Here is a 23,548-nt window from a genome sequence, read left to right as displayed (position 1 = left end):
ACACTTTATCTGCATCACTTTTTATTTCTTAATTTTACAAACTTTTTGACATTAAACCATCTTTTCTCTGCAGTTAAAGTTTGAGTAGCCTATAAAAGTGAGCTATGTCAAAAACCATAAAAAAATTCTGGTTGCAAGTCAAAAAGGTTTTGGACTAATTATACAAGACTTCAGTATTAATACATTCCTGGCTATGACTTTGCATGAAACCACATAATTAAAGTTCCTATGAATTGTTTTAATGTGTATTTAATTTGTCTGAGTATTCAGTGTTCAAAAATAGTTTCACTTAAAAAAGAAAAATATTAAATATACAGTACCAGTCAAAAGTTTGGACACACCTTCTCATTCAATGGTTTTTCTTTATTTTTTTTTTTTTTTTCTACATTGTAGATTAATATTGAAGACATCCAAACTATGAAGGAACACATATGGAATTATGTGGTAAACAAACAAATGCTCAACAAACCAGAATATGTTTTATATTTTACATTCTTCAAAGTAGTTGAATGAGAAGGTGTGTCCAAACTTTAGACTGCTACTGTATAACTATAATTACATTTTCTGTATGTTGGTTTCCCTCTCTTATTATTTACTTCCAGTTTAAGGGCTTTTAATTTGAAGGATATAATGCTGTGCTGTGAAAGGTGTTTCTGTGATTTATCTGATCAATTCAATCAATAACCAGCTCCATTTAAGTCTTAAAAATTGATTTAATTGAAGTGTATGATCCATAGAGAGTAAAACACTTTATCTGCATCACTTTTATTTCTTAAGTTTACAAACTTTTTGACAGTAAAAAAACATATTTTCTCTGCAGTAAGTTTGAGTAGCCTATAAAAGTGAGCTATGTCAAAAACCACACAAGACCAGTTTGTTAAAAAAAGATAATAATAATAATAATTAATATACCAAGCTTGAAATCATTCTTTCAGATTTGTTTCATGTAAAGGCTTTTTTGACTCAATGGTGACAACCTGAAGAAGTGTTTATTCAAAACAGAACAGCAGGACAGTTAAATCAACAAAAGGCTCTCGACAGGATAAAGTTTCACAGCTTTGAAGTCACTCTCAGATCCATGTGTCCATGTGTGTGTGTGTGTGTGTGTGTGTGTGTGTGTGTGTGTGTGTGTGTGTGTGTGTGTGTTCAGATGCGTCCTCGCAGCAGGAACATGAGGAACACTGCACTGAGGAGGATGCAGAGCGTGCACACGGTGGGAACCACGATCTCTGTCACCATCTCCATGTGACCAATCAGCGGATCTGAGACACAAAAACACAGAAATGTGAGCAAATGTCTCCATTTACAGTCCCACCTTCAAAAGACTGGAAATCAGAATCAGTTTATTGAACCTGTAGTGATTGATCTCAATATTTAAGATGTTAGTGCTCTGGACAGAATGGGTGACAAGCAACTTAATAGAGGTCACGAAAGGTCACAGAGACTCGACAATGGTGTCACATTTTATGTTGATTAAGTTTATATTGCATATACTTTGGACCTGTACGTGTTTAGAATATATTTATTTATCTATTTATGTTATTTAATATTTTTTAATTGAATCAACCCCTCCCACAATATTTTACTTATCAATTTATTCTTCAGGTTTTTTATTAGTGTTGTTGTTATTTCTTGTTTTAATGTCTGTACAGAGATGTGCGTATGTATGCGTGTAGAGATTTGTTAGTTCTGTTAAATGACAATAAACACAGTTAAAAGTCAGTTTGCACATACAAGGAATTTGGAATTATTTAAAAATAAAAATGTAAAAATGTACAATAGAATAAACCAACAAACAAATTAAGAGTGTTAAATTAAGTCTGTTAATTAAAGTATAAACGTAAATATTTTATATATATATATTTATATTTAAATGGCTGCTATGGAACTTGAAAACATCTAGTAAAAGTCATGCATCTTATGGATTTATTTACATTATTTCTTCATTTATTTGCTGCTAATAAATTGTTGTGTATTTGTCTTTTGATATAATTAATTAAGTAGTTTTTTATTTTTATTTTTTTAGTTAAGTTGCTCTTTGAACTTGGAAAAGAAAACATGTAGTATTTGCCCCTGAAAATAAAGAATTAAGTAGCATTGCATTAAGTCTGATTATTAAAGTGTCAAGTGTATATAAACATATTTAATTTAATATATATATATATTTAAATGGCTGCTATGGATCTAGAAAACATTAATTAAAAGGCATGCATCTTATGGATTTATTTACATTATTTCTTAATTTATTTGCTAGTTTAGAATATATTTATTTATCTATTTATTTTATTTTATCTTTTATATAACCTTGAATCATATTTTCACACTGTATACTAACAATATATACATTTAGCAGCATTTCCATATTTCAATGCTTGTTTTTTAAATTAATGTTAATAATTATAAATAATAATTATAAATATAATTATAAGTAATAATTATAAATAATAATTATAAATATAATTATAAATAACAATAACTAATGTGTATTTTTCTTTTGATCAAATAAATTAGGTAATGAATATATATTTTTAATTTGTCAGGTTTTCTCATTCTTAGTTAAGTTGCTCTTTAAACTTGGTGAACAAAACACGTAGTATTTGCCCCTGAAATAAAGAAGTAAGGAATGCATTAAAAGGAAACTCCAGTTGAAGCAACTCTTGTACCTAAACTTCATCATGCACTGGCCAAGCCTGTTCCTGATCTCCCTGGGACTTTCTTCTAGCTGGAGGGGGCGAAACAAAGAAAAACCTCCGTTAGAGAGCCGAAGAACAAGCTTGAGACAGAATCTTTTCTTTGTTTGCCCCCCCGACCTCTCACTTCATCACTTCATATAGAGCTTCACGGTACTGACCTGCAGCCAGCAGCTGGTTACTGGAGGAGCACGTCTCCACGGCTTTCCTCTTCCAACTCTCCACCTGTGAACATCAGACCAACTCTTTAAGCATTTAAACAGCATGATGTGCTCCACATGTAGTGTGTCGTCAGAGTTTACCTCTCTCTGATTGGGGAAGCCGTTGGAGCTGATGATGCGTTTGTAGAACTGGACCGAGGCCTTCGGGTAGCGCGGCTTGTTTTTGGTCCTGAAGTCCACGTAGAAGAGTCCGAACCGCTCGGAGAATCCTTCATCCCACTCGAAGTTGTCGAGGAGGGACCAGGCCGTGTAGCCCTTCACGTTCACCCCGTCCTTCAACGCTGCGGGTGGAAGGGAAACCAACATATAATAATGAAAATGTTTGGTTTTATCTCAGGGGACGATGTTTCTGATGTTATCTTTGTGTTAAGTTGTTGTGTCACCTTTGAGCATCTCGTTGATGTAATCTTTGAAGTACTGCATCCTCCAGTCGTCACAGAGGTCGGTGCAGTGCATCTTCTCCGACACTCCGTTCTCTGTCACGTATATCATCGGGTTTCCATACTGAGTCTGGAGGAGAGACACCGTGTCACATAGAGAAAGGGAAAACATACTGATTTTAATCATTATGTAATTACTTATACAATATATTTCATAACTCATATCTTTGTGTTGGCGTGACACAAAGTAGTACTTGTATTTATGTGACATTTCTTCAATAGGTTTGTTCTTGCAGAGAGTTAGATAAGAGGATGGATATCACTCTTATGTGTGTGAACAGAGCTGGAACTAGTAGATGATTAGCTTAGCTTAGCATAATGACTGGAAGTGGAGGGAAATGGCTAGCCTCGCTCTCCTCAGCGTTCAAACATATGTATGCACCAAAGTGCTGGGCGGATGGATAACGGTATAAAAATAACATAAATATAATTACACTAAAAAACTTCTTATTATTATTATATATATATAATATAAATATAAATATAAATATAAATATAAATATATATATATATATATATATATTTGGTAAATTTCCAATCAACTGATCTTGTTTTGCCTTGTTTTGCGACACTTAAATGCCATTTTTCTTTTAATTTGTACAATATAATAATTCCAACCACCCTGAAGTCAGTGTAACCCACCAAACATTATCAATAAATCCTTTGACTTTTTTAGAATCTTCTATTGTGGTTATTTGCATGAAAACACACAGTTAAAAAGATTAGGAAATATAAGATTGTATTTATTTAAAATTTTTTGCTTTAATTTAAAAAAAAAATCTAGGCATTAGTAGTTTAAATTATGTATTTAAAAGCTGCTGAGAGCCAGTGTTATGAAGTTAAACAGGTTATATTTCTCTAATATCTATTTTATATTGCTGTTAAAACATCTCCCTCAAACAACGGAAGATTATCCCAAAAATGGAATTTTACAAGATTACATTTGAGTTTGAACGCATCATAATGTAATAACTCAGTTAATCCTCCGTTAACAGCTCGTTAACTATTTCAATTCAATTCAAAGCGCTTTAGTTGGCATTAAAGTTTCAGAAAACAATGCTGCCAAAATATTAAAATAATAAATTATACAATAATATTAACGTGACTATAAATTAAACATTAACATGACAGTAGGATTGTTTAATAATAATAATAATAATAATAATAATAATAATAATAATAATAATAATAATAATATATACAATATTATAATTTATTTTGAGAAGACATTAAACTATTTGAAATCTGGGATTACAGAGTTGAATTTCTCTACAAAAAAAATCCTTATTTGTAGGATGTTTAACATTTTAGGAGGAAGCTCATTTTAGCTCTCCTTCCAATTTAACACACATTTGTTCTTCACATTGTGGCATTATCAGGGGTTAATGCTGTGCAGCGTAACTGAGCTGATAAATGATATAATACCATGATATCTATATTCAATAGATCTTATGAACCTGGATATCTGGATATTTATGTTTCGTACCTTCACAAAGTTCAACAAGCGTCTGAAGCCCCAGGGAACAGAGTAGAGCCACTCAGAGCCGGGATCGGGCCACCGAGGGTCCACCAGCTCTGCGAGGTCACGATCTGCAAAGTAGCTGTCCCCAAGGCCTGCTGGGTAATTCTTCAGGGTGACGTAGCGGGTGGTGAAATGGCCGAGGCCGAGGAAGTCACAGGTCCCCTTGATGTAGCTCTTCTCCTGAGGCGAGAAGACGGGCAGCCGAGAGGCTCCCAGGCCCTGCTGGCCACTCTTCCTGCCTAAAGGTCAAAGGTCAGGGATGATAACTGATTTGTGCAGCAGATACAACAAGCACATTCTCTTTAAGACAAACTTTTTCTTTTAAACTCTACTTAAAGTCAGTTACACCAGCTGTTTATAAGCTTCGTTCTAACATAAAGTGTTTACTAGGTGGAGTTTTACACATAATTAAAGTTCAGATGAAATGGAAAAATGCCTTTAAGATCACGTCAATGGTCATATTGTGCACCTGTTAAACAATATATGCAAAGAAAAATAATTCTTTGTGGTTTATATCAAAATATAAAACTAAAAACCATCAGTTAGCTTAGCATAATAAGATATTTCCTTCTCATTTTAAACAGAATAAGTACCACTAACTCTGAAATACAGATTTCTTTGTGTGAAATAAAATACATATATATATTAAAACAGAAATAAAACTAATACCTACGTTTACAAAAGTTGTTTTTTTGCGTTCTTTGTGATGCTACCGTGACTTCCTGTTTACATGATTACTTGCTCTTGATTGGACCTTTTTACACCCCACTGAAGTCTTCACCAGCTGAGATATTTCTTAAGTTTTAATTGTGCAAGTTAATTTAGTAAATCTTTAAAAACTAATTAGCATTGACTGAGAAGTTATGAAGTTTACGCTCAAACCTAGAAATGTATTTCTGAAGGAACTCCTGCATGTTTGCTATTTATACTACAATGACGATGATGGAAATAAGCCTTAAATGTGTCTAAGGGTAATAATAATGATGTCAAACAAACTAAACCAAAGTAGCAAAAGAAAAAATATTCTTTTTCTGAGATATGGTTGGACGGAGGCGTACCGATGTAGTCTTTCATGACCTGGGGGTAGTCTCCGTTGAAGATGGGAGTAGCGAACCATCCCATGTAGAACTGCATGTATCTCTCTGCTGCTTCGATGTCCTTCTGGTTGGTGATGTCTACAGGTTCCCCCCAGTCAGCCGTGAGCGAGATCCCAACCAGGCCTGCACACACACACAATCAAACACAATCAAATACACACACATACACACACAATCAAATACACACACACATTTTTAGCATGGCATCGCAGAAACTTATCTTTGACACAAAAAAGGAAATAGCTTTTTCTGTTTACCTTTTTGTTTGCTTCTCCACTTTATGTCGTACGTGTGCCAAACTTTAGCGTGGGCCTGTTTCAAAGACAGAAAGTGTCACTTTGGTGTCTGTTTTTGTTTTTGCTACTTTAGTTTATTTTGTTTGACATTTTTGTTTTTACTATTAGACACATTAAAATCACACACATCTTAAAAAGTCCAAAACATATTTCCATTGTCGTCATTGGTGTAAAGAGAGCAAAGATGCAGGAGTTCTTTGATAAATACATTTATAGCTTTGAGTGTAAAGACCTTTATAAATTCTCAGTCACTACTAATTAGTTTAAAATTTGAAATGTAAACAGGAAGTCACGGTAGCATCACAAAGTAAAAACCTTTTGTAAACTAGACATTAGTTTGCATACATGGAGAAATATGTATTTTAGAGTTAGGAGTATTCCCTGTTAAGAAAATATCTGATTATGGTAAATTATGCTTAAGTTTTTTGCATATATTGTATAACGGGTGCAAGATATTAACGGTGATGTGATCTTAAAAAGGCATTTTTTTCACTTCATCTGAACTTTAATTTAGTGATGCGTAAAACTCCACCTAGTAAACACTTTATGTTAGAACGAGTTTTAGTTTATTCATTATTGCTTATTACTATGTCTGATTTTACAAAGTGTCTTATGTGGTTTTATGCTATGGTTTTAGTATTGTTATACCTATTTAATTTCACTCTCATTTTACTTTTTTTTATGTTTTACCATAATAAAGTTTTATTTTATTTATTTTATTTTTACTCAACAAAATTTGGTTTGCGTCTCTTCATCTTCTCTTAATTTCCTTCTTGTTTTCTTATTGTCAGTCACTTGTAAAACACATTCGATTTGATTGAAATGGTTCCTTATAAATACAACTTGATTGACTGTCTGATTAAAAAAATGCAAGTTTTATTTAATCAATAAAATGCCTCTAAGCCAAATATCCCCCCAAAAATATTATAAAACAACTGTAAAAAAAAAAATTGTTATTATAACTTAGATGGTAAGCTTACATTCTGAAGTTTCTCGTGAGTCATAATTTTCACATTCTTTAAAAAAATATTTTGGTTACTTCATATTTAAATGTGCAATTTTAACTTATTCCATCTGCGGAACCTAAAAGAACGAGAAACAACATTGATATTGTTGTGTGCAGATCGTGGTTAAAATCTAAAATCTCATAAAACTAGATTTGAAACAGGCACCTCTTCTAATAATATCATTACTGAGATAAATGGACATCCAATGAAACTGGGATTTTGAGTTCTGCACACACAGAACCACACAAACTGGACTCGTCTCTTGAGTCTTTACCTTGATGATGTTGTGAGCCGCTCTGTAAGCTCCCGTTCCCTTCAGCTTCAGTCCGGGTGCATGTTCTCCTGTTTCATATCCCTCCACAGCAATGGACTAAAAACACACAAGACAAAGTCAAACACTACCTCTGTGTCACAGGACAGTGAACGCACCGTTTCCCTTTAAACCCAACGTACCCACGGGTTGTTGAAGGTGATCCAGTACTTCACTTTGCTTCCAAATCTTTCAAAGCACAAGTTGGCGAAGTCGTTGAAGTAGTTCACCATGGTGGCGTTCTGCCAGCCGCCGTACTTCTCCTGTAAGGCCTGAGGAGTAAAAAATGTGTTAGTGTCCCAGTCTGTGAATGGAAATAAATAAAAAAAGGTGTTTATTTGTGCTCACCTGTGGTAAATCCCAGTGGTACAGAGTAACGATGGGGGTGATCTTATTGTCCAGCAGCATGTTGATCAGGTCGTCATAGTATTTGATTCCTTTCTCGTTGATTTGTTCACCTGAAAAAGTTGCCATTTAATAATTAATATCAATATTAACTATAGTAAAATAAAACATTATTACAATTAGGGCTGCTCCAATGATTATTTTGACTTTGTAGTGTTTTTTAAATGTATTTATTGACTATTTGTTTATCTTTTCAAATGTAAAAAAATTATGAAAATTTTTTGAGCCCAAGGAGACGTATTAGATAAGCAACGCTGGAATGAAGATTAATGTTGATTATTTTTCTAGTTATTAGATTCAATCTTTAATCATTTTCAGTACCGATTTCAATCACCAAAAAACAGGAAAAAAAGTATAAGAAAAACAAATAAAATGGTAAAGAATGAGAGAAAAACTGAAGAAATCATCAATTATAAAATAGATTATGGTCACTTTTCAGTCCGCTTGGTAAAATCCTTGGCCAGGAAATGGAGAAGCGATAATGGTTCAGCTTCATGTCCTTCATCAAGGTGATGTCATCCTTAAAACAAACAAAGAAAAAAACATTTTGAGAATCAAACTTTGTTCACGCCCACAGAACTTTATTTAAAGGAATAGTTAGACGTTTTCAGAATTATGCGTAGTAGCTGATAGATATTTATAGAGAACTTCAATGGCACTCTGGAGCCAGGAGGTGATTAGCTTAGCTTAGCACAAAGACTGGAAACAGGGGGAAACAGCTAGCCTGGCTCTCTCAAATCTGCCTAACAGCACACTCATGAACACATTCAATCTTTTCTTTTACATTAGTAAGACACAGGCTAGCTGTTTCCCTAAGTTTCCAGTCTTTCTGCTAAGCTAAGCTAAATGCTTCCTGGCTGTAGCTTTATATTTACCATATTTACAAGAGTACTATCAATATTTCCATCTAACCATCAGCAAGAAAGAGAAAAGGTGATTTTCCTAAAATGTTGTTCCTTTTAAATTCTATTGGAAATCCCAAAGTTAGCAAAATTTGCTGGAATAAGAAATTTGTCTGAAATAAAAAAGGTGTATAAGGGACATTCCCATTCAAATCAACGTAGCAGGATGATCAGAAGGACGGACATTTTTAAGTTTACTGGACTGTAGTGGGATAACGTCCATACAAACTAAACCGACTTACAGCAAATCACTGACTCACTGAGGTTCTACAGGAACGACTACAACGAGCAGTGGTAGTCACGTTACGAAGCGTAGAGGGAGTCAGAGAAAGGAGTACAATTTAAGTAACAACTTAATGCTCAACAGATGAATGACAACTTTGTTCGGCTCATTTTCTGCAACCAGTGTAGCATGAAAGCATGGTGGAATTAGCAAACTAGCTGACAATCGTCTGGTTATCTAGTTTGCTAATTCAGCCGTGCTTTAATACTACATTGGTTACAGAATGTGAGCCGAGCAGCAGCAAATAGCTACAATTTCCATATTCTTTTGTACTGGTCAAACAGCTCAATGTCCGTTCTACTGATGTTTCTATCCTGATAACATTCATTTCAAGACTCTACCAGCCTTTTCTTTGCTGAAGGTGTACTGTAATTTCTCCAACATGTCACCTTGAACTTGTAGTAGCCCTCACAGGAGGTGTCTCCCGTGTCATTTGAGAAGATTTTCCCCTTCTTGTGGGCGAATGTGTCCCAGATGCTCATCCCTTTGCCGTCTATGTTCCAAGCTCCTTCCGTCTGATACGCAGAGCTGCCGGCTCCCCAGGAGAACCCTGCAGGAGTAGACCATAAACCTCCATGCTTTTACAGATTATTGTAATGTTTTGTCTACTTTGTGTTTGATGCTTTGACGTACCGGTGGGGAAGGTGCCGTAGTAGAAAGACGTCTTCTCGTTCTTCGTCCAGTCAAAGTCCTCCCTGGCTGATACAAACAGCACCAGTGCAAGAACATGGTACGGCCTCAGGATGCACCGCTGCAGCAGCATGGTCTTTGTCTCCAGTTACACCTGAAGGACCATAAATGGATTTTACAGATATAATGGCATCCAAAACCGGTCAAAACATCTACAAATGTTACATCCCCTGCTAGTCTACCCTGAGCCAGATGAAGTGAGGACAAATCACAGATGTCTTGAAGCAAAACAAAGGTCCAGAAACTCACAAAAGGTGTCAGGTGTCCACAGGTTTTGAGTAAAATCATCTCAAATACTCATGACCATTCTGTTAAATATCCACTGAAAAAACACCCAGTTAGTATCAGATCTTGTGTATTTAAAGGAGGTATCTAGTCTTATTTCAGCCAGCTGTAGGACACACTGACACAAAACGCCACCAGAGACAGAAAGTAAGCCAGCTTGTCCAGCACAGTCAGGATGAGCGACATTTTCAATCTGCTGTGAATCTCCAGCGATGCAAAAGATAAATGAGATTAGAAATTCAAAACGTGGGGTTTTGAGTCGAGTCCTTTCCAAAGCCTGTGTGCCGTGCCCTTCCCTACATCTGTCCCCCTTCACCCAGCCTCTGTTTCAGCCCTCAGAACCACACATAGATGTCTGACCTGCTGCTCCTCCTGCATTTGTCTCCGATGGAAACTGCTCCAAAGTGCAAGAAACGTCCCCAAGCTTCTGGACCTGGTTAATGGCTCCCACCGTGTGTCCCACCACGACAGGTTCAGAGCCAATGCTACAAAAAACAAAACAGAGTGAAGCATCCAGTGACATTTACTGCTATTCATCACACACACACACACACACACACACACACACACACACACACACACACACACACACACACACACACACACACACACACACACACACACACACACACACACACACACTGAATGCCGTTCCATTTGGAGTCAGTGATGTGTGACAGTAAATTTGCTGCGGCAAACAGATCTTTTGGAAGAAGAAGGGATTCTGACACTGTAAGCAAAGTGTGCAGCTCGGTCTCGTTACACTCTTCATACTGTGTTTATTCTCACTCTTCTCATCCTAATTCCAATAAATACCACATTCAAAGTTGTAAACTTGTTTTAAACTTCATACATTTTGTAAAGTTTACATGTCAGAGAGGAGTTTTGTAGGACACAATTTTAAGATTAAGTCAGACTAAATTTGCCTCCAATAATAAATTAAATTAAATTAAATTAAATTAAATTTAAATTAAATTAAATTAAATTAAATAAAATAAAATAAAATAAAATAAAATAAAATAAAATAAAATAAAATAAAATAAAATAAAATAAAATAAAATAAAATAAAATAAAATAAAATAAAATAAAAATAATAATAATATAATATAATAACAGAGGCAATGATGGATTATAATTGCTTGTGTTCTTTTACTCCAGCTACAAATAATATATATCTCATGTAGGTGAGGCTGATTGCTATATTTTATTATTAGTTGTCTGATAGAAATTAACCAAAGTTTTAAGAGGTGCTCCAAACCTCTGAAAGACAGACAACCTTTGTTTTCGGTGGACAATCTGTGTTCTCAGACCAAGTATAGACCAATAACTATGATTGTATTGAATTAAAAACTGTCTATTACATCAACATACACACAGTTATTTCGTACAGCAGAAACCGCTGACATGGATCAAAAGTTAGCTCATAATAATCTTATTAAACTTATTATAAACTAAAACTAAAAAATCTGCAAGAGAAACAAAAAGAAGAATTGGTTATAATAATCATCTTCTTACAGTGATCAATGTGACAGACGTGATCACTATTAGAGGTTTTCACTTTAGTGGGAGAAGCTCAGGTGTAATTGTTGACATTAAAAAAGAGGTGATGTCCTTCCAGGGTCCTGGTCTTCTGCCGGGTCACTCAAGGTCCTGGAATATTGTACAGAATGTAAAAGCTCCTGAGACAACTTTGTGATTTTTTATAGGCTGATTAAATCAAATTACGTTAACTCTCAAATAATGTAAATATGTAAAATAATGTCGACATCACCTCACTAAGATTTAAACTCACACCAGCCGACCCGTTACAGAACCATGCAGCGGTCTAATCTGCACGTTCAGGTTCATGGAGGTTTGTCAGTCCCCCCCCCACCCCACCCCTTCAGGGTCACGACCTCTGCAGTGAATACAGCATGCTGGAGCTTTGCCCCGGCACAAAGCGTCAATACAACCATTATCATAAGGTGCATTGTTGTACAAAAAACGCTGAATTGTTCAGAGCCCAAAACTGTTGGCACTGCACTCACATTTACATGTTAGTGTGAACAGAAACTCTTCTCTCTGCTCGTTGTGGTTCTACTGCTGTGTGTGTGTGTGTGTGTGTGTGTGTGTGTGTGTGTGTGTTTGTATGTTGTTTTTTTTGTGCTCTGCATGCAGTTGCAGTGTGTTTGTGTGTGTGATGACACAGAGGACAACATGAGCGTGGTGTGTGTGTTTAGCATATCAATGGCGACTGTGGCAGAACCACTGTGAGCCTTCTAGCAGCCGCGGCCTCGCTCGCCTCGCTCTATTTAAGGGGCTTCCTTGTAGCATCGTAGAGCGGACATGAACATCTTCACTAAAGTCCCAGGATTTGCCCAACAAACAAGGTACGTTGAGAGCTCCGTGCTCCAGAGTCAGACCCCCCCCAACACCAACCCAAACCCAGCGGCCCCCCCCATTGGTTAGAGGTGTTGAGGCCTCCAACACCAGTTTACCCAAAAATGCACACAGACTGAACAGTTTAGGTTCAAGTTGATGGTTTTATTTTGAAAGGCTGAAGCATGAAGACACTTTAAAATCACTTCTAATCCTAGTTTCAACTCAAAAACACTGTAGTTTGTTTCTAAAGTTCCTCTGTGGTTGTTCCATCATTTGTTTTAATCATGGAGTGGTGTGTTTGGGGTAATTATTCTTTGAAAATGTTTCTATATCTACAGCAAGCTGGGGTCTGTGCTCCAACGTGCCTTCTACGGGTCCAGTGGGAGGGTGAGTCCAACAATTATGATTTATGATTATGAGTTTGTTAAAGCAGGATGTTGTTTTGAGCAGATTTAACTTTAAAAGTGTGTTTTTATTAACATACTTGTTCACTGTTTTCTTTTTTAATATAATACAAATTTCCTGGCAGGATTTTTTTCTAAAAGTAGAATATCTTTACTACTCTTTTTTTTTACCAAACTCTTCTATTCAAAGCTACGTAGCTTAGCATAAAGACTGGAAGCGAGGGGGAACAGCTAGAGCTGTTTTTCAGAGCTGTTGGTTTTGTTGACTAAACCTAACTGTTGGTTTTGTTGTCTAAACCTAACTGTTGGTTTTGTTGTCTAAACCTAACTGTTGGTTTTGTTGTCTAAACCTAACTGTTGGTTTTGTTGTCTAAACCTAACTGTTGGTTTTGTTGTCTAAACCTAACTGTTGGTTTGGTTTTGTCTAAACCTAACTGTTGGTTTTGTTGTCTAAACCTAACTGTTGGTTTTGTTGTCTAAACCTTGTTGGTTTTAGTTGTTAAACCTAACTGTTGGTTTTGTTGTCTAAACCTAACTAACTGTTGTTGGTTTTGTTGTTTTGTTAAACCTAACTGTTGGTGTTGGTTTTGTTGCCTAAACCTAACTGTTGGTGTTTTTGTTGCCTTGACCTCAGGTGACCCTTTTCGAGCAGCGTAACTTCGCTGGCAGAAGACTGGACCTGAGCTCGGACTGCGCTCGGATCAGCGAGAAGAACTTCCCAGAGAGATGCAACTCTGTGCAGGTGGAGAGCGGAGCGTAAGTTTACAGCACCGACAGCTGAAGAACTGGAGGGTCCACAAGAGACAAGGACAGAGAAAGAACAGATTAACAGCAAAGTATTTCAGTGGACAACAATGGAAATATATATATTTTTTATTATCACACTTTTTTTCCCAAAATAATGAGATGAACTCCAAATGTATAAATGTAAAATATAGTTATTTCACCTAAAACCCAGTGGTTCAGATGGGAGCTTATAAATATGCACCATATTCATCTGAGCAGAATTAAATGTAAACAAATTTTGGTGGACAGATGAGAAAATGGAACAAAAAAACAGATTTAGTTACATGCAGTAATATGCAGGTGAAACTATGTCTAGATGAAGTTTAAAAACTGCACTAAATCTAAAGGTAGAAAACGCATGTCACGAAATTGCGGTTAATATAAAAAAAGGAAACACAGACATAATCTGAAATAAACAAACTAAATTTGAGTTTGATTGAGTTTAAATCATTAAAACAAAATGTCTAGGATATATATATAACTGTGACTTTGCTTCAACATGAATTTAGGACCTGGTTCACCTGGTTTGGAAACATATTTTGGACATTTCTTATTGTATAATTGAGGAAAAATCAAGTCTAGGAGTTCTTCTGTCCAACAAACTTAATGTAAAACAGTTTATATTTAAGACAGATGAACAAAACCTAAACAGATTTTGTTTTCCTGCTGCTGTTTGACTCTCCTCTCTCTCCTCTTTCATTAACAGATGGGTCGGTTACGAGCATGAGAACTTCCGTGGCCGTCAGTACCTGTGGGACATGTCCGACCGGGGGGAGTACAACTGCTACGACAAGTGGTGCGCTCAGGTGGACCATGTGTCCTCTGTCCGGGCCGTCAAACAGGTGAGACGCGAAGCTCGAAAGGTTAAAGGTCACAAACACACACACACACACACACACAGACAGGAGGACAGGTGCAGAGAAAACACACACCTGGATTAATGAGGTGAAATCACAGCTTCTACACCTCTAACAGATGTTTCTCTAATGAATTCATCAGAGCATGTAAATAAATAAAAAAATAGACAGAAATAATTGTTGAATCTGACATATTACAGGAAATAAAAAGTATTTTCTGTTACAGATTTTTTTTTTTACATTTAAATTAAAACCAGTTATTTAGTAAATGTGTTGGTTCACCTGCACTTTGTTAGAAAACTTTTGTGTAAATAAATTATTTTAAATTACAGAAGACCTATTCAACAGTTGCAAGATTAGGTGATTTTAAAAGTATGATTTATTACAAAATAAAGGTCTTACCCCTTTATTCACTGTACTTCCTTGTTCTTATAGGTGAAAACAGTTTGTATATAAAACATGTTTACACTATAAAAAAAAGTGTTTGGATTGCTTGAGGAAAATCTGTCAAAGTTCAGACTGTTAAATTTTAAATTTCCAGTTAATAAAAAAGCTGATAATTGAGGCAAAACATAAACTAGTTAAATAGAAAATAAAGTCCCATTTTATTGGAGATGAATCTAAATTTATAATTATTTTAGACGCTAGAGGAATAATTCACTTATTTAGAACTTATTCATCCACCAACACACACTCACTGAGAGTTGTTTTCTTCTGTTTCTTCCAGGACAACAACCCGGGCAAAGCTCAGCTGTTCGAGCGAGCCGGCTTCTCCGGTAAGAAGATGGAGATCCAGGACGACATCCCCAACCTGATGAGCCGCTACAGCCTCAACAGGGTCGCCTCCATCCGCGTGCTCGGAGGAGCGTAAGTCAAACATCCTGTTTGGTCTCTAACTTCTGACCAGCTGGTTCAAGAGGAAAATGGCTGAGGATAGTTGAGATGTTTGTATGAGGTTCTTCTCCACAGTCAGTGTTTTACTACAGTAGATGGAGTTTGTAGAAACAGACAGGAGAACCAGCAGGGAAGCAAATCAATGTTCTGCTGTGGACGTATTTTAGAAACCTAAAAGAATCAATATCAGTTTAAGTGAACGCTGTATTTAGAATATTTTCACCTCTTTACATTTATGACGGGGACCTGAATCTGTTATCTATGCTCTCTTCAAAGACACCAGACTCCATTGACAAAAACAGCAATTCTATGTCACAGAACACAGGAGTTGCTGGTCTACTGCTTCCTTGAGGTCAGGTCCATAAATATTTGGACATTGACATAATTTATCATTTTGGCTCTGTACACAACCACAATGGATTTGAAATGAAACAATCGAGATGTGCTTTGAGTGCAGACTGTCAGCTTGAGGTTATTTACATCCAAATCAGGTGAACTGTGTAGGAATTACAAGACATTTTATACGTGGTCCCTCCCTTTTGAAGGGACCAAAAGTAATTGGACAGTTGGCTGATCAGCTGTTCCATGGCCAGGTGTGTGTTATTCCCTCATTTCATTAACAAGGAGCAGATAAAAAGGTCTAGAGTTCATTTCAAGTGTGGGATTTGCATTTGGAATCTGTTGCTGTCAATTCTCAATATGAAGTCCAAAGAGCTGTCATGAGCCATCATTAGGCTTTACAGTAAACACTAGTGTGTGTGTGTGTTTGTGTGCAGGTGGGCTGTGTACCAGGAGCCGAACTACAGAGGGTCTCATTACATCCTGGAGAAGCGTGATTACAACAACTTCTCCGACTGGGGCAGCCAGAACAGCACCGTGGGCTCCATGCGCCGAGTCCGCTTCACCTAAACCACCGGCTCTGATCCACGGAGTCCAGAATACAGGACTCCTCCCAACGTCAACACGCAAGAAACCTGTCAGCTTTTCACACGACCAACAAAACCTATTTTAGTAATAAACTGTTTATAAAAAAAACCAACAACTTTTGTTTAGAGTTTTGATTCTTTTTATTTTGAGTCTGCAAAATGTTTAATATTTTAGAACGGGTTGCTCCAGCTTTTTAAAAGTTCAAAACAGTTATAAATATTAATAAAAAAGGTAATTCACTTTAAACAGGGTAGCACACAACACATACAAGTTCTAACCAAATACGAAACTTGTGATGGATAAACAAACAGCTGCAACTAAAAACCAGATCCAAACTGAGACCTCAGACACGGCTGCTAAAATACAAGAAAAGTCTAAAACAATTTTAGTGTTGTGAACAAAGTAGATTCAGATAAATATCCAACAAAGTCAAAGAGATGAATTCCACAGCATGCAAAATGCAATTATGCACAATATGTATATGAACACATTAAAATGCATGATAGAGAACATGAGACACAACTAAAGCAGGTTGTATGTGGTTCCAAATGTTTTAAACAAAACACAATAAGGCTCCAGTTTCATCCACGAGGTAGACTAGAAAATAAACCATTTAGTAAAGAAGTAGACAACTTCTGATTAAAAGCAGCACAACTTCTCAACTCCGGGTTTGATGGACGCTGCAGGTGAAGCTGCATTGGAGCAAAATCTGTCGTACCATAAAGAGTTTCAGTAAAACATTTTAAATCTCACTAGTGCCAAAAAAACAAAGCCTGGTTCATAAATTATAAAAACATGTTTAGATAAGTGTCTCCACAGATCGCGATGAATCAGAGATAAAGTGCTTTTTAAAAATGTCCACTCATGAAAAGTTCTCCTCAAGGTTCTCTGAGCAGAGCGGCCGCCAGCGTCGTGACGGTGGACGACCTCAGCTGAGGGATGAGGCTGATCCTCATCAGCTTGCTGCTCGAGTACTTGTTCTTGATGGACTGCAGAGAGGAGAAAAAACAAAACACATTATTTAAGTTTCATCAACACAGACTACAAAGTTAACGTGTTTTTTTTTAAACTCAGCTCACCTGGAACTTCGTCTTCCCCTCGTTCACCATCACGACGTTTTTGGCGACGTGCTGCATGATCGGCTTCAGGTGAGCCGCGTCGTAAGTGGAGTAGTGCTGCTGTGTGGGAGACTGAAGAGATGGACCAATTAAAAAGCAGCAAAAAGAAACTTGCCAATAAGATCATTGAGATGATTTGTGTCAGACTCTTTGATATCATGCATGGAGGCATCCACATTATTAAGTGTCTAACTGTAAGACCCAGAGCATGATGGGAAACGCATGGCTGTTGCCTGAGCTCAGTTTTTTGACAACAGATGCCACGTTTTGGTAATAAATCAAGAGAGAAGTAGAGTCATTTTCTCATAGACTTCTATACAACCAGAGGAGTCGCCCCCTGATGGACGAGAGAGAATGCAGCTTTAAGACATGAAGCTTTGACTTCACTTTTCAGAACCGGATGTTGGTTCCTGGTTCAAACATTTATTTTATTACGAACTATCAAAACGTGTTCTGCAAACAAGTATCCTACAGATCAGATCTAACAGGATATATAACTGATTCTCTAGGACTTCCTGTAAATTCAGAATTGACCACAAAGTCTAATCAGTCAGATTAACTGAAAACACCTGTTCAGAGTAGACATTTCTTTATCAAAGCCATCAAACTCACCCAGGGCAGCCCCTCCAGCAGCAGCTGGGAGAGACACAGAGCGGCAGCAGCGATCTCAGAGGGCCGGTAGTGAACCATGTCGTAGTCCAGGAGGGTCAGCTCCATCAGATACTTGGCCAGCGTGTGTCTCTCTACGTCAGACTGAGACAAACATCCAGACCACTGAGAACACTTCCTACCAGTGGGCCTTTAATCACAACAGCTGTCCAATAACGTTAGAACAAAGGCATTAGAAAACAGGGTTCTCCATCTTCTCTACGTAGCGTTTTCAGAGATGATCTAGTTGCTAATGCTAACCAATTTAACACTATTCAAGTTGGAAGAATCCAACCTCATCTGCATGTGCTACCATGGTAACCAAAATACTGTCATCCATAAACCCCCATTTGAACATAAATATGACCCTGAACATAACTTCGCCCTTTCAGATGGCAAAGTTTGATCCGTTTTGTGGATTTCTAATAAACAAATTGTTCATATTCAGCTAGAGGAGAATGTTTTCAAAGACTAGACAATTGGTCAACTCTTTTTCAGGACGTGTGGGAACGCTGTACAAGTTAACAATGTTGTATTTGGATTTGTATTTTGTCAACATGTGTGCTATCCATTTTAAGAATCGGATTTGTATTTTGCTGGAAAAAAAGTATGAAAGTTTGTGCACATTTTGTTACATCTGCTAAATGCAACAGATGCTTACTGCAGCTTGGGCTCAAACCTGAAAACAGATCATGTTACACCAACTTCTTACACTGTTGGTTTATAGAATCTGTATAAATCAAACTCAATAATTTACATCCCAACGTCAAATTCATGCAGAAACTCACATTGGCCACCTTGGAGGCCCGTCTGAGGAAGTGCAGTGGAAGAGGACGTCCCAGCTCAAAGTTGAGGGCCTTCAGAACCAGCTGCTCCATCTCCAGAACCTGAGCGTTCGTGAACGCGTTGTCCGTGATGTAGGTGAAGTCTCCGACCTCCGGAGCGTACATCTCCTCGTATTTACAGGCCACCAGCATGGCGGTCACACCGACCAGCTGCAGCTTCCTGCGTGAGACCGGCTGGACCTGCAGGGCGACGGGGAAAATGTTTTACATAGCTCCAAAAAACTAAAAGAAAAGATTGTTTAAACTGTTTGTACCTGAAGGAAACGATCCATGACGGCGACTGTGAGGTACAGGGTCTCCTGCAGCAGCTGGAACCTGGAGTGGACCTGGACCAGCCAGTCGACCAGAAGAGCTCGCATGCGTTCAGTGATTTCATAACCCTGCATGTAGTCGGCTCGTACAGCCTGCTGCACCTGTGGAGTGATGAGAAATAAATATTTTGGACGTTTTCTTTACAATATTCTCAAGTTTGACGAAATGGTAAATTCCTCGTTTTTTTTACATTTACACTTTTATCATGATAATTTCAAGAAACAGTCACCTCTACGTTTAGAGCTTACCTGCACAGGTACCATAACGTACTGTGTTAACACTAACTAGTTTATTGAGCAGTAGAAAACAGAAACTTGTCAACAGTCAAACACTTAAATATTTGTTTTGGATGTTTTCTTTACAATATTCTGAAAGAAGACACGTTATGGAAGTAAAATAGACCAAAATCTCAACATGTACAACAATATTTATGCCTGTAGTGTCTCTCCTTAAGTACAATTGAGTACTTTTACTTTCTAATTATACTCCACTACATCTCAGAGGCATATATTGTACTTTCACTGCACTACATTTGTTTAATGTATAAAGGTACTGATTCAGATTAATAATAGAAAATATAAATCAACTAATAAGTGTATTATTGTACTACGTAGAAGTATATAAAGTCATTAAAATGAACATTAAAGTGATGAACACATGAATGCATCAATTATTATAATTTAGTAATATTATATATGTGATTCTGCATAATGAGTACTTTTACCTTTGGTACTCCAAGTATATTTTGACGCAAATACTTTTTAAGAGTGCATTACTTCTACTTGTGGAAGAGTATAGTACACTATTGTATTGGTACTTTAAGTAAGATCTGAATACTTCTTCCTCCACTGACAAATCTCCTAACAATGCAGGCTGATAGAGTTTTGCAGACGGAGGGACTGAGTTACCTCCAGCTCGTGCAGGTAGTTGTAGATATCTTTGATGTATTCTGAGCAGAGCTGCGGCAGGTCTGAGTCCTGCTCGTCGACGTCCTGCACAGTGAGCAGCGCCTCGGAGAAAGCCTGGCACAGCTCATCCTCCTCCTCCAGGGACACGTCAGCAGACTCATTTGAAACTGGGAGGAGAAGATCTGCAGGTTCCGGGACCTGGATCACTGGATGCACCACCGGTTTAGCTTTCTGGGCACACGGTTGTTTGGTTGATGCTTTTGAAGGTCCCGTCCTCTGAGGATACAAGTCAAATGCAGCGTTATTCAGAAATGTCATATGACAGAACACATTCATCAACATCTGTAGAGATAGCGTGGGGATTAAGAGCAGCAGACTTTGAGACGATCACCAGGTAACCAGCCAGACAAAACACCACCAAACCGTCCCAGGGAGGAGAGCTGAGATGGAGGCTAAGCTAACCCAGCTGGGACCTGAGGCTGCTCCACTACCCAGCATGCTCCTGGCTGTCTGCAGCCTGGTAGCAGGAAAAGCAGATGGATGAGAGCAGCAGGAGGTCGGTGACTGTTGAGTCCACATCTTCAGAGACCTGGATCCATCGTGGTCCAGGATCAAGCTGCTCTTGACAGTAGAGACTCCGGTGGGACGAGAGGAGGTGGACTGTGTTTACATCAAGATGCTTGGAGCTCAAACAGTCAAAGTTGATGAATGTTCTCCTCATGTTGAGTTTTTTAACGTGAAGATGTCGGCCATATTTGTCTAGTTTTTGTTGCTGCTGTTTACATTCCTTATGATGCAAATTCAAAAAATGCACAACAGGACTTTACTTCTGTTTTTGTTTGGTTACAAACAGGTAAACTGAATCTCATGGTGTATTCCTGTGTTGCATAATGACAATAAATTATCCTTTTTGTCGCTGAGTTTTGAGCTGTAGGCTGGTTTGTTACGTTAAGCTGCAGTGATCTTATTTAAAGTGGCAATCCTTAAAATGTCAGTCAGAATTTCTAAATCTTTGAGTCTCACATCAATATTACATTTTCAACGTGTGACTGGTGCAAGCGTTTCCTCTTCGACACTTTATTTGTCTTACTCTTTCAATGCATCTTTGTTGTAGTAATTTAACTTCTCCTATTTTAGCCAAAATGTTTAACCTTTAATTAATAATACATTTTATTTATAGAGCGCTTTTCAGAGTACTCAAAGACGCTTTACAGACAATTAAAAACAGCATATAAAAGCTACACACTAAAAACTTAAAAGATTAATTACTTCCATTTGCAATTCTATTCTGCACTAGTGTCAGTATTACTTATTTTACACCCATTTGTTATATTTTTCATATAGATACAGTACCAGTCAAAAGTTTGGACACACCTTCTCATTCAACTACTTTGAAGAATGTAAAATATAAAACATATTCTGGTTTGTTGAGCATTTGTTTGTTTACCTCATAATTCCATATGTGTTCCTTCATAGTTTGGATGTCTTCAATATTAATCTACAATGTAGAAAAAAATAAAAACTATTGAATGAGAAGGTGTCCAAACTTTTGACTGGTACACACACACATTTTTTTATTTTGTGTTTGACTTCTTTTCTGTAATATTTGATCCAAGTGGCACAAAAATGTCCTTCTAGGATTAACACAGTTCAATAGTTAACTTTATTAATCCCAGAAGGACATTTTTAGAGGAAGTTAAACGTGTTTGTGTCCACATACTTTAGGCCACAGTGCAGCCCAGGTGAGGTGAACAGGTGAGGCTGTGGTTAACAGGTGAACAGGTTAACAGGTGAGATGCTGTGGTTAACAGGTGAGGCTGTGGTTAACAGGTGAACAGGTGAACAGGTGAGGCTGTGGTGAACAGGTGAGGCTGTGGTTAACAGGTGAGGCTGTGGTTAACAGGTGAACAGGTGAGGCTGTGGTTAACAGGTGAGGCTGTGGTTAACAGGTGAGGCTGTGGTTAACAGGTGAGGCTGTGGTTAACAGGTTAACAGATGAACAGGTGAGGCTGTGGTTAACAGGTGAACTGTGAACAGGTGAGGCTGTAACAGGTGAACAGCTGTGAACAGGTGAGGCTGTGGTGGCTGTGGTTAACAGGTGTTAACAGGTGAACAGATGAACAGGTGAGGCTGTGGTTAACAGGGTGAACAGATGAACAGGTGAGGCTGTGGTTAACAGGTGAACAGGTGAGGCTGTGGTTAACAGGTGAACAGATGTTAACAGGTGAGGCTGTGGTTAACAGATGAACAGGTGGTGAACAGGTGAGGCTGTGGTTAACAGGTGAACAGATGAACAGGTGAGGCTGTGGTTAACAGGTGAGGCTGTGGTTAACAGGTGAACAGGTGAGGCTGTGGTTAACAGGTGAACAGGTGAGTGAACAGGTTGTGGTGAACAGGTGAGGCTGTGGCTAACAGGTGAACAGGTGAACAGATGAACAGGTGAGGCTGTGGTTAACAGGTGAACAGGTGAACAGACCTTGGTGTTGTTGGTGATCTCTCCCAGAGCAGCCCTCCTCGGCCCTGCTGTGGTCTGACTCCTCTTCATCATCTTCATCAGGTTCTCCTCTGCTCCAGCTTCCACAGACGCCATGTTCTCCTCTGATGTCAACAACACGCACAGAGCAGCGTTCAAATAGCGCTCCCTCAAATCTGATTGGTCAGCGCTTTGGGAGGACGCTCCTGATTGGCTGACAGCGTGAGGTCAAAGGTCCCATATATGGAGTGTGAAAATCAAACAATAATAGTTGTACTGTTATTATCGTTGTGAGGGGGAGGAGGATAATAATAAAAATATATTAATGAAATAGTTAAATTATTAAAAATTAAGGCTTTTCAGATTTTCTTTTTTTTCTTATTTATATTATTGTATTTTATATATAATAATAATACTATATGTATTTTCCATTTAAAATCAATTAATGGAAATTAATTAATTAATAAAATGTATTTTATGAAATCCTGTTTTTACTGATTTACAGTACCAGTCAAAAGTTTGGACACACCTTCTCATTCAACTACTTTGAAGAATGTAAAATATAAAACATATTCTGGTTTGTTGAGCATTTGTTTGTTTACCACATAATTCCATATGTGTTCCTTCATAGTTTGGATGTCTTCAATATTAATCTACAATGTAGAAAAAAATTAAAATAAATAAAAACCATTGAAGGTGTGTCCAAACTTTTGACTGGTACTGTATATACATATATACATACACACACACATATATATATATACATAATATATACACATACAAAGTTTGGACACACCTTCTCATTCAATGGTTTTTCTTTATTTTTATTTTCTTCTACATTGTATATGTAGAAAATAAATAAAATAT

The 23,548-nt window shown here is 37.4% G+C and overlaps 3 protein-coding genes across 4 annotated transcripts; 1 reads left to right on the top strand and 2 right to left on the bottom strand.

Annotated features, from left to right (window-relative positions):
* Positions 1 to 1,146: 1,146 nt before the first annotated feature.
* lctla (lactase-like a) lies at positions 1,147 to 9,936 on the bottom strand. Its single transcript, XM_054616191.1, has 13 exons — positions 9,807 to 9,936; positions 9,563 to 9,723; positions 8,421 to 8,508; positions 7,932 to 8,041; positions 7,727 to 7,855; positions 7,548 to 7,643; positions 6,228 to 6,282; positions 5,932 to 6,093; positions 4,838 to 5,112; positions 3,295 to 3,421; positions 2,993 to 3,192; positions 2,852 to 2,915; positions 1,147 to 1,262 (listed from the first exon to the last, which is right to left on the bottom strand). The coding sequence occupies exons 1-13, from the start codon at positions 9,934 to 9,936 to the stop codon at positions 1,147 to 1,149; spliced, it is 1,713 nt and encodes a 570-aa protein (XP_054472166.1).
* A 2,537-nt stretch (positions 9,937 to 12,473) lies between these two features.
* crybgx (crystallin beta gamma X) lies at positions 12,474 to 16,359 on the top strand. Its single transcript, XM_054618948.1, has 6 exons — positions 12,474 to 12,517; positions 12,848 to 12,896; positions 13,548 to 13,669; positions 14,406 to 14,541; positions 15,284 to 15,423; positions 16,227 to 16,359. The coding sequence occupies exons 1-6, from the start codon at positions 12,474 to 12,476 to the stop codon at positions 16,357 to 16,359; spliced, it is 624 nt and encodes a 207-aa protein (XP_054474923.1).
* Positions 16,360 to 16,528: 169 nt separating this feature from the next.
* Positions 16,529 to 22,804, bottom strand: LOC129101484 (G2/mitotic-specific cyclin-B2-like). 2 transcript variants are annotated; one of them, XM_054611325.1, is made up of 8 exons: positions 22,685 to 22,804; positions 21,656 to 21,706; positions 20,209 to 20,484; positions 19,243 to 19,401; positions 18,932 to 19,168; positions 18,108 to 18,248; positions 17,457 to 17,567; positions 16,529 to 17,366 (listed from the first exon to the last, which is right to left on the bottom strand). In XM_054611325.1, exons 1-8 carry the CDS (start codon positions 22,796 to 22,798, stop codon positions 17,256 to 17,258), a joined length of 1,200 nt encoding a protein of 399 aa, XP_054467300.1. In that variant the 5' UTR covers positions 22,799 to 22,804; the 3' UTR covers positions 16,529 to 17,255. The 2 variants fall into 2 exon arrangements, with proteins under 2 accessions (XP_054467300.1, XP_054467308.1); XM_054611333.1 differs by lacking the exon at positions 21,656 to 21,706.
* Between the last annotated feature and the right edge of the window lie 744 nt (positions 22,805 to 23,548).

Source organism: Anoplopoma fimbria, chromosome 2, assembly GCF_027596085.1.
Source record: "Anoplopoma fimbria isolate UVic2021 breed Golden Eagle Sablefish chromosome 2, Afim_UVic_2022, whole genome shotgun sequence".
Taxonomy (NCBI): Eukaryota; Metazoa; Chordata; class Actinopteri; order Perciformes; family Anoplopomatidae; genus Anoplopoma; species Anoplopoma fimbria.
This window is presented reverse-complemented; position numbering and strand designations above follow the sequence as displayed.

Excerpts from the sequence above, each read along its gene's own strand:
- lctla (XM_054616191.1), bottom strand. The coding sequence starts at position 9,936 with ATGCTGCTGCAGCGGTGCATCCTGAGGCCGTACCATGTTCTTGCACTG. Across the intron at positions 3,193-3,294 it reads CATCAACGAGATGCTCAAAG|CGTTGAAGGACGGGGTGAAC; the intron begins GTGACACAACAA and ends TTCCACCCGCAG. Across the intron at positions 2,916-2,992 it reads GCTTCCCCAATCAGAGAGAG|GTGGAGAGTTGGAAGAGGAA; the intron begins GTAAACTCTGAC and ends TGATGTTCACAG.
- crybgx (XM_054618948.1), top strand. The coding sequence starts at position 12,474 with ATGAACATCTTCACTAAAGTCCCAGGATTTGCCCAACAAACAAG. Across the intron at positions 12,518-12,847 it reads GGATTTGCCCAACAAACAAG|CAAGCTGGGGTCTGTGCTCC; the intron begins GTACGTTGAGAG and ends CTATATCTACAG. Across the intron at positions 12,897-13,547 it reads TCTACGGGTCCAGTGGGAGG|GTGACCCTTTTCGAGCAGCG; the intron begins GTGAGTCCAACA and ends CCTTGACCTCAG.
- LOC129101484 (XM_054611325.1), bottom strand. The coding sequence starts at position 22,798 with ATGGCGTCTGTGGAAGCTGGAGCAGAGGAGAACCTGATGAAGATGATG. Across the intron at positions 18,249-18,931 it reads GGGCCTCCAAGGTGGCCAAT|TCTGACGTAGAGAGACACAC; the intron begins GTGAGTTTCTGC and ends TGTTTGTCTCAG. Across the intron at positions 17,367-17,456 it reads AGGGGAAGACGAAGTTCCAG|TCCATCAAGAACAAGTACTC; the intron begins GTGAGCTGAGTT and ends TCCTCTCTGCAG.